Source organism: Anoplopoma fimbria, chromosome 11 (genome assembly GCF_027596085.1).
Source record: "Anoplopoma fimbria isolate UVic2021 breed Golden Eagle Sablefish chromosome 11, Afim_UVic_2022, whole genome shotgun sequence".
Classification (NCBI taxonomy): Eukaryota; Metazoa; Chordata; class Actinopteri; order Perciformes; family Anoplopomatidae; genus Anoplopoma; species Anoplopoma fimbria.
In genome coordinates, this window is record NC_072459.1 from 18,968,959 (window position 1) to 18,985,711 (window position 16,753).

The 16,753-nt window shown below is 39.7% G+C and overlaps 1 protein-coding gene across 1 annotated transcript in view; it reads left to right on the forward strand.

Annotated features, from left to right (window-relative positions):
• The window catches only part of LOC129098676 (potassium voltage-gated channel subfamily C member 1-like), a 63,169-nt gene extending 53,041 nt beyond the window's left edge, over positions 1-10,128 (forward strand). Inside the window, exon 5 of the mRNA XM_054607757.1 lies at positions 9,977-10,128. Coding sequence (XP_054463732.1) covers positions 9,977-10,128 — 152 coding nt within the window. The remainder of the gene's footprint in view (positions 1-9,976) is intronic.
• Positions 10,129-16,753: the final 6,625 nt, after the last annotated feature.

The window sequence follows — 16,753 nt, forward strand, 5'->3', positions numbered from 1 at the left end:
TGTAGTGCTGGTGAGAAACTTGAATTTTGTGTTTTTGTGAAGAAAAGAAACACTATAAATTGTTATAATAAAGTAAAAGGATACATTTTTTTTATTGTTTTAAAACGTCAAAAGGGTTGAAATGATTTTTTGAAAAGTGACACATTTTTTTTATTGTCGAGCCTTTTAGACCAGCTCCTAAAATCAAACAACGAAGGGATCTGTAATCGCAAATATGGATCATCAGGGATCGGCAATTAGTATTGGCGGCACAAAAATGTAATCAGGGACCTCTTTAAATTATATTTGCTCCCTTTTTTCTTTTGTGCTGATCTGATCCGTTATAGGATATGAACCGTGAGTTTATAATACGTTGCACCACCAGAAAAATCACCTGCTGGTATTCTGATTATCAACTTTTTGTGTAGCCTAAATGAATCGTCAAGTGTTCACATTATATTTCTACTAGATATTTTTTGTAAATCCCAAACCTTAATTAGAACCAAATTCAAACTACACCTTTGTCTGGGAGTATACTGTAGCCATTCAAAAACGTCTTGAACTATTCCCTTTAATCACTATACCGTCCTGCTGGAACCAAAAAAGAATCCCACCACAACTGTGAGAATCTGTGACTCTGCAACTTGTTAAGGTCTCTCGCTGTCTTGGTATAAAATTAGGATAAATGATCGGAGAGAGAGAGTGACCCTGCCTGCTAGAGGAGAACGCTGCCTGCTCTCTTTTAGAAAAAAAAAAGAAAAAAGAAAAACCTGCAGAGAGGTAGCTCTGGAGCGAACGTTGGTGCAGTGCCACTAGCGCCTCGCGTGGCCAGGCCTGCACACGGCACTCTCAGCCCGACTGCATTACTTTGAAAGGCAGCAGACTCACTCTGCATTATGATACGGTACACGTCTAACCCCCCCACCCCCCACCCCCACCCATTGGGAAACCTAATCAGCGAGTGGGTGGAGGTCGAATAGAAGAATGAAATGTTGCATTAATCACTCCTTTGCTTTAGTACCTCATGGTCTCCCCGTCCTGTCTCTCCTTGTTTTTTTCCTCTTCCTCTCCTCGGGCTCCTCCCCCTTGTTCTCAGTAGAAACAAAGTATTGATCCTCCTCATTGACAGACAGATACCGTTGGCCTGAACTGACTCTAAGAGGCTCACTGATGTAAGGAGATATGCTGCACCATAACAGAGTGGAGAGCCCCCCCTCCCCCCTCTCTCGCTCCCTCTCTCTACCGCAAATGAGCGATTCATACCACCTTAAATATAAACTCTCTCCGCCAGTTTTAATTCTGTTGGTCTCTCATTAACACGCAGCCTATTTTACTTTCACTTTCCTTTCCACCAACCAGTGATCGATGACCTTCGGGCTAGTATTTAATTACTATTGGTGGTCAGAATCCCCCAGAGGCCTCTTGGATTGCACACACATTATTTTATTTCCCGAGCGCAGTCGAGCCCACAGTTGTGTCAGGAGGAGATTCATGTTGACCCAGGGAAGTGTGAGCTCATCAATTGTATTGATTATGATTATAGAGCGGCAATTGTGAATTTAAAGCCCTGTAAGTAAGAATCCACATTTATAGATAACCCCGAGAATTGTTAAGAAGCACATTAGTCACTTTGATAAAGCACACTCACTGGATACAAACACAAGCAAATACAGAAATACTGCAAGTCCTACAATACACAAGAGGGGTTTCTGGCGAGCAATTAAAACTAAAAGACGCGCCCTCGTACAGTGCTCATTGGACAGTTCACAGTGGAAGATTTACTATCAAAATTCAAATCAAAATCCCCCCCAAAAAAATTTAAACAATGGGTGGCCGAGTTCAGACCGAGGTAGACAAAATCAGTTTCTCAACTCTAGACGACGGCGTATATTTTGTTACAATAGAAATAAATCAGATGTGGCTAGCTAATTTAACGTTTGGCTCAACAAGTTGAGCTAAAATGTGGCATCAGCTGATTTTTTTTTTTCATGTTTCGAGCTGTCTCTTTTCAAAAAGACAGTCTTGTAAAGTCTCTTAACACACAGGAACCCTGTGTCCTAAAGTAAGTTCCCAGGGAAAAGGATTTATCCCGGTTGAAGTTTTAAACAATTGAAGCAAAACAAAAAGTAACAAAACTACTTTCTAACCTTGAGTAAAACATCATGGTTTGGCTTAAAATAAGTCAGTTTTATTTAAGTTACAGACATAAATTAAAAGAAGTGAACACTGACTTTTGGTCTCACACAGGACACGAACAGTTGTCTCCTGGGTGAAAGTCCTGTGTTCATTTGTGCTAACTTAGACTTTATATGGTCGTTTTTTTTAAAGTTCAATACTTACGTTCTCTGTCCTTCCCAGCAATGTCATAACTTTGCCATGTTTTTCACTCAGTTAAATATTGTCCTAAAACTCACTAAAGTTCTTTGTCTGGGTAAACAGGACCGTCATTCATATTATCTGTTCACGTTCTATTGCCTGCTCCATCCTGAATAATGTTCTGCATGTGCATCTGTCCATGCATAACTATAGTGTCTGCGTTCATATGACATAGCAATGAGACTCTATGTATAATTACTTTTCCTTTGTTCTGATCCTGTGTGTTTGTGTGTGTATCTTTCCTCTTTGTCCTCTTACTGACCTCAGTTATGAATGATCTATGTCACTTGTCACATACATACACGTTACATGTATGTATGCTTTATTTAAACCCTGTGGTTCAATCAATGGATTGGCAATGTCATATTGCATCTTTATATGTCTGTATTTGAGGCAAATATTATTTCTAGACAATCTGAAATCCACATGTGGTTTCAAATTAAATTACAGGTCCACATTTGTGTGTGACCATAGTGTGTGTAATAATACGTTTTTAAAAAAGAGCTTATGTACCTATTTCCAAATAGCTGGAAGTAATGAGCATTTTGCTGTAAACTGAAACACATGTTGATATATATTTTTGCATGTGGATTGTTTGGATAATATTCGCCCCGGTTGTTCACTTCTGTGTACCCTTCCTCACCCCCTTCCCCTTTCTTACTCCCGCTCCCCCCTTTCCCACCTTCCTCCTTGGCCTTCCTGCACACCTCTTTCCACCACCACCCTTTCATCTTTCTCCATTTCCACTTGCTCTCCTTTTCTCCTCCTTAACCCGGAGGAATAATCAATTCCAATCATCACTGATCATAGACATAATTCTACATATACTGTATATCAATCCTTTCCCTTACGGCAATATTTTGCAATTTTGAAAGTAAATTGATTGTTTACACTGCATGTTAAGGTGGCAGTTAGAGAAACCGACAGAAATAGACTTTTTGTGGTTTGTTCTGTCGTTTCTATCAGTGGGTCTCCACGTATTCTGAATAAGTATTACATTTAAAAAGTCTGGGAATATTTTATATTTATCACATTGTCAATAAATCCCAAACCAGCAATGAACTGATCCTATTAACGAGTATTGTGTGTGTATGAAGCCTGATATACATTATTCCTCTGTGTAATAGAGCTAAACTTACTTACAACTAACTTCTAACTACTAAACCCAGGAATAGAGTGCTGTAAGAAACAACCATGGTAGCAAAACGGTACTTATTTATTATCAAATCATGATCACTGATGTAATTAATATCATATGGTTTAAAAAAATAGTTTAATATTATTTTATAAAGTGATAGTTAATTAGCATATTGTGACAAATTTAAATACATAACCTTCTTTAATATTATTTGCAGCGTTTTGCATAAATACCATCTACATCAGAACATAAAAGCTTATTTACCACCCTTATCTCCAGTACACTATTTGTGTTATATTTATATTTTAAAACCAGCCGGGAACATTTTGTCCCCCAGTATGAAATGACTGAAATAAACCCAGTCATTGAAACTCCAACACTTTGCAGTTTTATTTGTCTTTCAGTAGAAACTAAGATATAGAGACCTTGTTCTCAGTGTGGCCCCCTGTCAAAATAAAGGTTGAAGACATTCAAATCAAGTGTTTTGTTCTTCTTCAAATGACCCTATCAGGGGCAGTCCTTTTAATAACCTGGTATAGTGTGACACTTTAAATAAGGACCCATAGCAAACATGAACTCAATGAATAGTTCCATCTTTTGAGGCTTCATAACACGCTGATTTGTGTGCTTTTGACTGGGGCCCTCCAGGACCCCTATACATGGTTGTTGTTTTTTTTAAAAGCCCTAATTAAAACAGAGGCATAAAACAAATATATGCAATTATTACTCAGAACTAACTGATGAAAAATTATTTCATAAGGGAGATATGACAAAAAAGTATATTTCCTGACCCCAGCTGGTAGGAAATAAAAACACATAGATTAGCTAGACTGTTGGTGACATGCTCATTACCATGCACATACTGCAGTTTATTCTCTCCATTCCACATACATTGTCCTGAACTGTTTTTAAGCATTAACAAATCAAATCAAATATTCCCTCATATCTTTCTACAGGTTAAATATGTTGATATAGTAATTCTTTTTTGAGCATTTAGTTATAAAGCCCAATATCACAAATCACAAAGTCCCTTGTGGCATGGAGATACAATGTGCTCATCCCATACAATTCACTCTCCCGTCTGCTTCTACCTGCTCTCTCACTCCTCTTCCTCTTTCTCCCCCATTATCCCTCCCCCCCCTCGTGTCTCCCCATCCCATTCTAACACTGGTGTATCCATCCCATCCCCAGGCTATCCTCCTCAGTCTCTCCCCCTGCGTTGTGTTACTAAAGTCTGACTGAGTAGAGGTACGTACAACGAGCCAACCAATCACAGCACAGCTTACGGATGCGCCGCCACTCCGTGAGCGCAAGCTATAGCTTCTTGCTTCAGGAATCAACGTTTTGACTTTGTAAGATATATAACCGTTCAGAAATAATCTCATTGGTGGATTTAATCAAGCTGTTAGTTTATTGGCAATAGGTGTAGTTTGAACTCAAAAGATGAGTAAAAAAAAACTAGCAGTATTGATTACTCTAAGTATGCATATTAACTCAGTCTTTTCTTGCCATTCCCCACTGGTTCTCACAATTCATTTACTTTTAATTGACTCCAGCCATCGAGTCTTAAAGGGCCACACAGTAGGATCTCAGCCTGAGAAAACAGTTGTATTATGTCCTCTTGTATAAAAAGACATCCTTTGTTACAACCCGGGGGAGGGGTGGAGGTTGAACGACCGAGGCTCTGGTGAAGGATGCTATTCAAATTGCATTTTGGGAATTGTAGGATCTAGCAGGATCTTATTGCAGCTTTACCAATAGCTCTTTCAGTTTGCCAAATTGAGTACCCCTTTAACTCAACCAATGAGGATATTTCTGCTTCCAGCATTGTCAAAGCTAGATTTTGTAGTCCACGTACAATTGGGAATATGTCAGGCTATACATGTGCATTAATATCATACGGAAATCCATATTTAGTACTATCACCCTCAGGGTTGGGAAGTAACAAAACAATTACTACTGCTAACACTGGTATTCCTCTAGTGCAGTAAATGACTAAAGAAATGAACATGACAAGACATTTTAATCAATGGATGCAGCGGCTAACACTAGACAGAGTAGCTTCAAAGGTCTTGTGTGTGGCGGATCATAGCTGAGGCTGCATCTGCTGCAGAGCAAACTGCAGTCAGCCACTCATTATAGATGCTAAGCACTTTTCAGCTCGACTTCTTATACAGTGAGAGCCACCTTAGAAACAGTCCCTGCATTGGAATCTTTAAAGCACTGAGACGTGTAAATGCTGATCAGCAACCTGTTTTGCCTTTGTTTCTCGATTCAATGTTGATCAGCCAGATCTGTGCGCTATAATCAGAATCATATTCACAACATATCTAATGAGAGCAGTCCCTGGTCAGTGATTACAAGTCCCTACGAACTGACAGTCTGCTGCTGCTGTGTTAGAAACTGTAGGTTATTGATAATCCAACGCTGCTGCTGCTGCTCTGCAAGTGTTTGTGTGCGTGTCCCAATCAGCTAAGAGCCGCAGTGCTGCTGATTTATTCCTTTGGTTACAGGACTTGACGTCGCAAACACGGCTATTTAAACAGAATGTGTGCTGTTACACAGTGAACATTCACAAATACATACGCACAAACACACAGCATAGATGAAGCTGTAATGTACACAAAAGCATTGGATATTCATTTCAGAAGGAAATTCTAGAACACATGCATGTGCTGTGCCATACTTATGTATATACTGGGACCATAGCTGGACATTGTGCCAGTAAATTGGCTAGTGCCTAATGTCAAACTGATCAATGAACATTTTCAGGGGGATTTTCAGTACTGACCATTTGTCATCTTTAAATTAACTGTACAAGGGGCTTTGGGGAACAAAAACGACACAGTTGAAAGTCCACCTGAACATGATGTGGCCCACTGCCCTTCAAAATTATGTACATTTTCCGGGGGATTTCTAGGCATGCCCCTTTGAATCCTCAAGTGAACTGGAGCGGGAGCTCTGGGGAATCAAATGACTCGATGCTCGCGGAAAAAAATGCTCACAATCTTTTTTTAACAGCTAGGAGACATGTCATTTTCATGACTGAATTGCAGTTTTACTCTTCTGTCTTTCAGGATTGAAAACCTATTACCAATTCTAACCAAACCTGGCAGTTTATTTTCTACAAAGCAAGTTATTAAAAGGTGGTTAGTAATTCTGTGAGTCAAATTTCTATTTTTAAAAGTGCTTGATACAAAATTCAGATGCAATCTATTGCCTCCGCACAGCTCTAGACAGCGCGACGGCTGATTCAGCTGCTTGCAGCTAACAGTGCTAACGGCGCTGACATCGAAACAATGGCAAACAGTGTTCACAGAGCTAACAGTGTTTGCCTGAAGGGAACCGCAGGGTGGACACTAAGCTTCGGCAATGACACCATCGCTAGTGACAGCGTTATCAGTGGTAACCGCTCTATGAGTGCGGTGAAGAGCAGCAGCCGGGGGGCTAGCTAGTTGGGCATTCTCCCATGCAATTTAACAGTTGTGTAGCCAGCCCGGCTATTTTAATGCTCTAAATATGGTAAAGTGAACCTTTAAGTCTTAAGGATGGGAGAGAGTTTTAATGCAAACCTATAAACATGTTACCTTAACAATTTGATACTTCTTTCCACATAACAGTTTATTCCTCCCCCTACAATAATCAGACCTGCAGTAACAGTGTCCTAGAACCTTTTAGGGACCTTCCTTTCCTGCTTTACTTGTTTTAGTCAGACTGACTGAAAAAAAGCAATGAATAGACAGTGATTTGCGATTAAAATGAACCTTGAACTGACACCTTCATACAGTCATCTTTCAGGCCTACAGGAGGTGAGATTTGAAGTTAAAGATAGAATTTGGGGTAGTACATCATCAACGAAAAGCAAAACAGCAAACCAACCTCTAAACCAATCCTGTCCAAGAGAGGTCTCTAAGCGGGACATTTCACAAAGGCTGAGTTTGTCCTTACATTCTGGTCTCAGATTGGGGCCTCACTTCCTCTTTATGCAACATCCACCTTTAGTTCCTGAAACTGATCCCACGCTTATTTCACAAGGACAAATCCTTCCGTAAGGGTGTTGATGAGTAATTAAACTCTGCTGTATCGTGTGTTGGTGGGTTATGTAGGTATTGATTTTTATTTGTTTGTATGTGATGAGGGTGCAAGGTAAGAATGCCCTTTAGTACTTTACTGTCAGCTCTTCTCGTGACTTGTCCAAGGACAACATGAGTTTTTGCAAGTGGGCGCTAAAGCCAGCATCACTACAAGCCGACTCCAACATCACCACAACAAATGACAGCTGTTTGTCGGAGGGCTAAACTGATAAAGTCGCAGTTTGTCCTAATATTTGATAACAGACAGTCCGTCATGGTAGTGGTAGACCGTAGCCTCAATAGACTATAACATGGTGTCAAAGGTAGGCTTTAGTAAATTAAGTAGACGGTTAAGCAGGTTAATATACCAATAATACATAGAAGTAACCGTGTTTTTTGGATGGAAAATTTCAATATAGTAAAAACCAAAAAACGTGTAATAAACCTCTTGTGTGATTTTGGTGACATTTGAATGATATAGGTTGATAACAAGCCAACCTCTTTAACACTGTCACCTGTTATTTGGTTTTATTCTACACAATAATTCCATTCTAAATCAATCAGAAAATCTAAAATATCTCAATGATGGCTTAGCAGTGGAGCAGGACTGTCCCTCCATTCCGTGTTCATACCTTTTATATAGAATGGCAAGACAGAATAACAGCACGACACCCTTGGGGGGTACTGTCTGTTGTAATGACCGAAATAAATATTGTAATTTTGAATCCCAATTTTCTAACGTAACCAGGCAGTGAAATTATGAATTTTAATGTGTCTATTTTATTCATACATTAAGAACATTCTATGAAGCAAAAGTTTTGTATATTCCCAAAGAAGAAAAACATTTTTTGATTTATTCTGATCGTTTGGCAGCACCCCTGTGGCACTCTGAGGTTCACCGGTCGGCTGCTCTAAGTAATCACAGTGTAAAAAAAAGGATCCTTCAATCCTTATTTCAATTCAATCCTTTTTTTTATGAGTCTCTCAAAATTGCTGGAATGCTCTTTTAAAGGAACATTTTTGTTTGAATGTGTTTGTTAATGATACACATTAATGTAAAAAAAATAAAAAGATATCAGCCAATATACTGTATATCTAAGGGATTTTGAAAACCTTTATTTATCTTTATCATATTATTTTAAAACACTTAGTATTCATCAGGCTATATTTAAAATCATGTGAACTTTGCAGTCATATATCAAAGACATTACATATGTAAAGTTTCAACACATTTTTCAGAAGGAAGATCCAGCCAACATATTGAAATGTCATCTAACTCTGCCACTTCCTGCTACGTCAACCTGAACGTCAAAAAGCTGTGGCCAAATACAGCCTCGCATTGCTGCTAGCATGGCTGTAGACTTTTTTTTAATTTTTTAAACATGTTGAATTTGATCACCTAAATGGAGAGAAACACATACCTGACTTTGGAGAAGGTTTTTTTTCTTCAGTCAGTCTGTCTGTCTGTCTTTCTGTCTAACTCGACTGTTAGCAGCAGCCTGTTGTTCTAGCGGTAGACTGGCTAAAACACCTGGACTCTGAGATCAAACTATCCCCAGTGAAGTGGAGAGATTGAAGTGTTGACTGGGAGTGATTGTGTGTACCGCTAACTGTGCTCAGCTCCAGATGATTTACCCACGCAAGTTGCTCTGAGTTTCCCAAACAGAAAAAAACAATTCCAAAAATCATTAAACCACTGAGTCGGGCTGTGTTTCATGTTCCTGAACAAAGTGTACCACCACCAATGTGCTTTTGGGAATCCCAGAGCAGGTAGTCCAGTGGATGTACAAGTATGAGAATCTCATGAGATGTATTCAGATCAGAGCGCTTAGTGTCCTTCCACTGGACTAGTGCATCCCCCCCCCCCCCCACACAGTCCGTGTCGGTGCCGCAGAGCGCCACCCCTTGGTGTCTGAGGGATAGTGTGGCAACTGATAGCTGATTTCCGTAACCAATATTCCTGTTTTGTCCTGTCTCTGTCCTGTCTGTCCATCTGTTTGTCCCTCCGTCCATCCGTCTGTCTGTCTATCTGTCTTTTTCTAACTTCCTCCTTTGGTCTAAACTATTTTACTTTTGGTTTGGGCTGGTTTTATTTTGAGTTATTTATCTCTTTTTTTTTTTTTTTTTTTCCCCGACTTTGTTTCCTTTACAAATGCTTGTAACTGTAACAAATGGTTTTATATTTGCAATTTCTGATGTGCAATGCTGTCATAACATAAATGGACATATCATAACATTACTTTCTGTCATAAAAAATGCATTTCCATGCACATTCCAACCTTTTTTTTTTCTTTTTACCATATCATGAAAACATTGGTGCCGACTGTTTCATTTGCTAACCTGAATAACCCTTCATAACCCCGCTCTGACCTTTGCCCTCTTACCTGTGCCTTGTCATCTTCACGTTTAGCCACGGGTTATGAGAAGTCACGCAGCCTCAATAATATCTCCGGGATGACGGGCGCCCCGCTGCGCCTCACCCCGATCACCAACTCCACCTTTGAGCCCTTCGAGCCGCCTGGCCTCAGGCGATGCCGTTCCCCCATCCCCTCCATCTTGTAGCATAACCCACAGGGAGGCACTAACAGCAAAATGTCAACAACAACAGCAACAATACAATATAGAATGTTTTTTTTTTTCTTCTTTAGTTTTTCTGGGGAACATGCAAGGAAAGCATTAACGTGGAAAGAGTGTCTCATGGACATTTGATTCATCCTAGCTGCTCTTTCATTACCATTGCTCACATTTTCCTCTTGATGGAACCAACAAGGAATTAGCACTTCCCTTCTAGGCATCAGAGTCCTATTCTAAACCATCGCATAGCTAAACCCATTAAGCTAAGATAGACGCTTAAGCAAATGTATTTTAAAATACACCAACACACCCAAAACACCTGCCTTACTAACAGGGATAGAGTCTAGGTTAGTTTAGACCTATATGATAGTTGAGTTAGTTTACCTCTAGCTTTCCCTTTGCTACTTCTCGCCTGTATCTCAACACTGCACTCGCACTTCAATGCTTTAAGACTGACACTTAAAAATAGCTGAATGAGGACTTTTCTATTATTAAGCCTCAGAATGCACACACACCCACAGACACACACACACACACACACACACACACACACACATTGACACTAACACATTACTGCAGCATGCATGTTTTTACTCATGAGAATCTCCAGAACAAGAACATATGGTATACCTTCAAGAAGTAATAAAACTAAACATTTTTGTATACTTAAAATCAAAATGATATCCCTAAAAAAAGGTAATACCCCACACGGTAGCACCTTTGCACCTTTCAAAAAAAGCTTGATGTGTTGCATTGAGACAAAACGACCTCTGTTACACACACAGGCACACTTTAGTTTGTTCTCAGTGTCTCCCTTTAGTACAGGGAGCGAGGGAGTTCCATTAGACTCTACATCACCTCAATAACCAACTTATGAAAGCTGCAGAATCCCCTCCTCAATTTTTCTCCTGCTTCCTCCTCTGGCCTCAGACTCTGCTTACACCCTAAACTCAACGCTCACAAGATAGACTGCAGGAGGACTTATTTTTAATACCACTGACAGCTGGGGAACAGGTGTCTCTGTCAGGGTTGGTCGCAGGTCATAGGACAGTGGTATCCAACCTGGAACACCTGAGGGGTTTCAAAATGAACTAGCAGTTGAGAGATGATAAAAAAGGAAGCAAATTGAATCTAATATGACATGTCTTTTTAATTTATTTTTACATATTTGCGTTTTCCTCGGGAATTACTGGATACTTATTACATTTATTGTCCTAAAAGAAAAGAAATGTCAATATATAGATTTAGAAACAGCCTATATTATCAGCCTATTATCCTCCAAGTGTTGATTTGCAGAGTGAAAATGTACCCGTATTGCCAAAAATCCCCAAGAGTTTGGGAATCACTTTCAAAGGGGAATGTGGGATGCTAGGGGAGCAGAGTATTGGTAACACTGAGCTGGGGCTAGAGACATATTTTGTAAAATAAAAAGACAAAAGCAGCTGTAGGGAAATAGAAAACTTGGTGAACAAACGTAAACTTTGACTTTTAACCTGTAGGATTTTCGATAGGGTCTGATCTTGACCACACCATCACTCTTTAATTGCTCTCCATGCGCTCTCACCCGGGCTTTCGGCAAAAGGCTGAGCTGCATAGTCGGAAGAAAGGGATGGTCACTTCTCATTTCTTCTGCTTTTCCCTCCTTTGCCTTCTGCTTGTATTTCGTCATTAGCTAAGGTTTAAAGGAACAGTACCAAGAAAGTTGATTTGGTTTCTTTCAGAAGGTGAGAAGAGAAGATTAATACCAGTCTCAGAGTCCTCGCGTGAAGTACTGAGCTAGAGTCGGGATGCAGTAAACCTTTCTTAGCAAAAAGACTGGTAGCATAAGGAAACACCTGTCTGAAATAAGTAATAAGTTAGTCTGAAGTAAAGTAAGTAAAGCTGTCTAATGGCATGGCCAAACGTCAAGAAGGTCTGGCCAAGACGGTTACCCTAGATTTGCGGAAACGTGTCAACTCTTGAGACACTCGCTACCTGACGACCTATCCTAACCTTTGCCATTCGAGATCAATGCATAACCTAAACTATTCAAGGACAATGGCTAACCCAAACAATTCAAGGTCAATGCCTTACCTCAACCATTCCATGTCAATGGCTAACCCCAACCATCTAGACATGACCAGTAAGGCACATTTGAATCTCTTGATCATATTGTTAAAGCACATCATTTGTGTTTAAACTGTGTTTAAAGAGAGCATGGTGTGTTATATTACTTATACATACTTCATATGAAAGATTTATGGCTTTTACCCCCCCCAAAAAAATAAAATAATCTGTCCATTACAATGGTCAGGGGATCTGGATGCCACCGGAAGAGAAATGTGCAGAGAAATACTTTTAAAGTATCACTTTATCCATTGATATGAGTTAACCATTCATGAAACCTAATAAACTTGTGTTTGTTGAAAAAAGGACACTAACGATCTTCAGAAATGTATTGTCATAATTAATTAGGTGTTTTATTCACATTGAGATTATTCTTCAATTGGACTGAGCAGAAAAATTACACAGAACACATAATACAGTGTTTTGACACTTCATTATTATTGCTAGTTATTTATTAGTTACAATATTTTTTGGAACTATAATTAAGCCCTTTTCTACATTTTTGTTTGTGTAAAGAGTAAACAAACCCGTTACAATGTGATCATTTTAAAACCACTTTTAGTTAGTAGGTGTATTTTTTAACAGAGCCAGGGCTAGCTGTTTCTCCTTGCTTCCAGTCTTTATGCTAAGCTAGGCTAACCACGTCCTGACTCCAGCTAAGTTCTTAACGCACCGAAAAAGAGACGGACTGTCATCTTCTTATTACATTCTCGGAAAGAAAAGCAAATTAGTATATCTCCAGAATTATTGTTGAACTACTCCTTTAAGGTGGCAGGGTAACTGACTTTGTCTTTATCTGGAAAAAGGTTTTTGGACATTGCAGCTTAGCCCGAGTGTGGGAAGCGTGGTTTTTACTCAAGTCTGAGTTCATCCCACAACCATCACCATCATCACCACCATCACCAACAGTGTTACTACTTGCACTGACTCCAGTGTGACTCAGCAGCCAGTGGCAATATTTTTAGTTTTTGGCTTCTCTTTCTTTCCCTGTTTTTGCCCCTCCTGAACCCCCCCCAACCTCCCCCTCCCCATCCTCTTCTGTCCGTCCACCTCTTCTATGTTTTTTCGGCTCCGGCTGCTCAGTAGGAGGCACTGTGAACGGCTACTGGAGCGACAGCCCGTGGTAGAGGAAGAGCGGACAACAAACGCCACAAGGGAAGAAGAGAGAGAACATGACAACAGAGACAACATACAAACATAGAAATATGCAATGTAGATAAACCAGACTGCGGCCGTTGGACCTTTGTGTTTCTGTTCAGTTATTTTGTATCTACAGCACACACCCGTGTGCACGTGGATGTTTGTGTGTGCATGAGTGTGTGTGCCAGGACCTGCATCTACCTCTCTACTAGGATGCACAACTTGGAAAATTTCATTTTCTTTTTTTATTTTGTGTGATCACATGATGATGTCATCTTTCTGTCAGTGAGTGTACTTTTGTTTCTATAAATGTGAGGTTAAGTTTTTTTTTCTTAGATATAAGTGTTTTTTTTAACTGGAATGTTCTGATGATGCAGAAATGTTATTTATTTATTTATTGAACATCAAAAATGTCAGACTTGTTCATTGTTTTAGACATTAACTATTTGTCTGTTGGTTAAGTGTTTAAATCCCTTGTACTCATCTAGGGCTCTCACTTTCCTGCTCCTCCACCAGAAAGTAACAGCTCTCAGTTGGAAGGAAATTATTCTCTTTCGATTTGCTTTAGATTCCCATAAATGCACCATAACTAACCACCGATTGAACATAGACTCTGTTTAGGCGAGAATATCTTTAAACAAGAAGCTCCTAAAGGTGCAGAGGAAGATAAAGTGATGTTTGTTTTTCCAGAGGAACGTTCTGTGCACTGAGGCATCACCTTCCTGTTACTTTTTTTTGCATTCAAGCTGGGTATTGGGAGGTGAGAGCCCTAAATGAGGAGACTGTCTGAGGAGCATATAACTGTTACTTTAAAGAATTAGCTCAACATTTTGTAGCACGCTACGTTATGAGCTGTAGCCAGAAAGCAATAAGCCTAGTTTAGATTCAAGACTTAAGGAAGGGGGTGTCTCTCTCAAAATGCTAAAAGAAAATACACATTATTTAATTTCTTTTAGCATAAATGGAAGAAAATGTACTTCTTTTGGTGCTCACTAAGAAAAGTGACAGCACACATATCCCCAGTTTGTTATTTTTTACAATTTGCAACTTTTATTTACAGAACAAATAAGAGAGAGCTTGTTATTTAAGTGAGCTAAAGAGGTGTTGATACGCATTTTAATTCCAGGCTAGCTGTTTCTCCCCTGCCTCTTGTCGTAATGCTAAGCTAACGTAATTGCCTCCTTAGCTCTTGCTCATTTCACTCTCAAAGTATGTGATTAAGCGTTTTTTTTGTTTGTTTTTTCCCAAAATGTCGAGCTATCTCTTTAACATCATGTGACCCTGATTTGGGGTCACGGAGGATTTTCTGTTTCCTGTTTGTCCTCACGCTCAAGCCAGGGCATCACTATCTGGTTTTCCTAGTTGGAGAATCATTTCAACCCCCAGTCCTGTTAGACACACACACCACACACACACACACACACACATAGATGTAAACACACATGGACCTGTCTATCGTCACTGAACATTTCACCCTCTCCTCATCCTCCCCTCCCTTCCCAACGTCCACTTGTTGTGAGTGCGTCTGCCACTTCCCCAAAGGCCACTGCCGATTGGTCGCTTTTGTCACGGTGATTGTACATATTGTAAAGTGTGCGTTGTATATGAATCTGCATGGGTTTCCATTGCAAGCAATAAGGATACTGATATGACTAATAATGTGAGGAGGTTTGAAAAGATTTTAGTCTGGAGTTTAATGAATGTGTATATATACCGTTTAGAATACTAAGAGTGTGTATGGGTGTGTGTGTTAAGATGCATACATATGCACTAACAAAGCATGCAGGACAAAAAAAAAAGTTCACCTCTTTGAATGCAAGAAGAGGGAGAACGGGCTGACATTATGCATGCCGAAATGCTATTAGTCGGAAGAGACCAAGTTAGGTACTGTAACGGGGCCGGGTGGGGGTGGGAAAGTTTATTTTTGCAGGACGGGGCGGGGTTACGTTTCTAGTAGGTCTTGTATAGCTGCTTTCTTATCGAAACTTGAGAGACTTATGATAAGAGAAACATATTAACAATCGTAGCTTATGATATTTTGTTTTCTTCTTTTTTTTTGCTTCTCTTTTCACAGAGAACTGTTCTGAAAGCCCTGCGCTTATCAGATATATGCAAAAAGAAGCAGTAACTGTGAATTAACGCTAAGACATGACAAACAAATCCAGCTTCTTCCATCATTGTCTCGACTTCTCTTCTGCAAGAGAGAGGAGAGAGAGACCGTTCCCCTCCCCAAGATACCTCCTCACCAAATCTCCCCCTCTTTGTCGCCTCATTAGTCAGCTTCTTCGTTATCCGTCTTGTGACTTCATCCTGCCCACATCATGTTTCATTTCCCTCCGTCCTGTTCTCCTCTTCACACATGCATTTAAAGTGCAGGGAGTTCAAAAGAATGATACCTCTGCAATGTGACAATGCAATGATTCGAAACAAGCTCCCACAAAGGATGAGGATCAGGGCCAGATTTACCTGTAATGGATCCTCCGGGAGCCTGGGAGCGCGGGCCCCTTTAGAGTGAACCCACTTGGCCCCCCAGTCTCTATTTGATTTTTTCAATTGATTAAATGCAGATTTATTTTAGAAAACCCACCATGTAAGCATAATACAGTATCTTACCGAATATAAGATGACCTTGATTATAAGACAGGCCCGTTTTCAGACACCATTTTTTCGAAGACACGAAAACCCTTTCTGGCTTATTTTTCAGACTAGTCCTGTTGGGAAAGTTTTCTTGAAATAGCCTAAACTGTTAATCCAAGGAGAAAAGAATCCTTTTCTTTTGTAAACCTGAAATACTTTCATCAAAACAGAATATAAAGTAAACTCTGTAAACGTATTCACTGACGTATTTTGTGTCGTAGAACAAAACTTTCAACTTTCGTTAACCCCAGACCTTATTTCGGCAATCCATACCAAAAACCCATTGACTTTGAGAAGAGGGAATTGCAAGTGGAAACATGCTGACTCATTCTCAGGTTTTAGAACTCATCCCCTGCAGCACTCAATACCTCCCATTTAAAAATAATAAAATTGATGTCATGAATGCGTACATGTCTAATCCTCAAACTCCCACTTTTTCCAATCTTAATGTCTGTTTTAAATGCAACATCCATTAAAAATGCCGGAGAAACTAAAAGACCCCATGGAATAGAATAATTTATTCCATTGTGTTATGTTCCTATTCAAACACAACCAGGCAGATTGATTTGACAGGATGGAGAAAAAAAAGCGTGATCATTTAAAACCTTTCAATTACTTTATTGTAATGCACAGTGCCCTTACCATTTCAGTTTACATTGTGCTAAACCACTATCTCTAAACGTACGTTCAAGTTGGACGATTGCACACCAGTGCCAATGTTCAGTGCCAA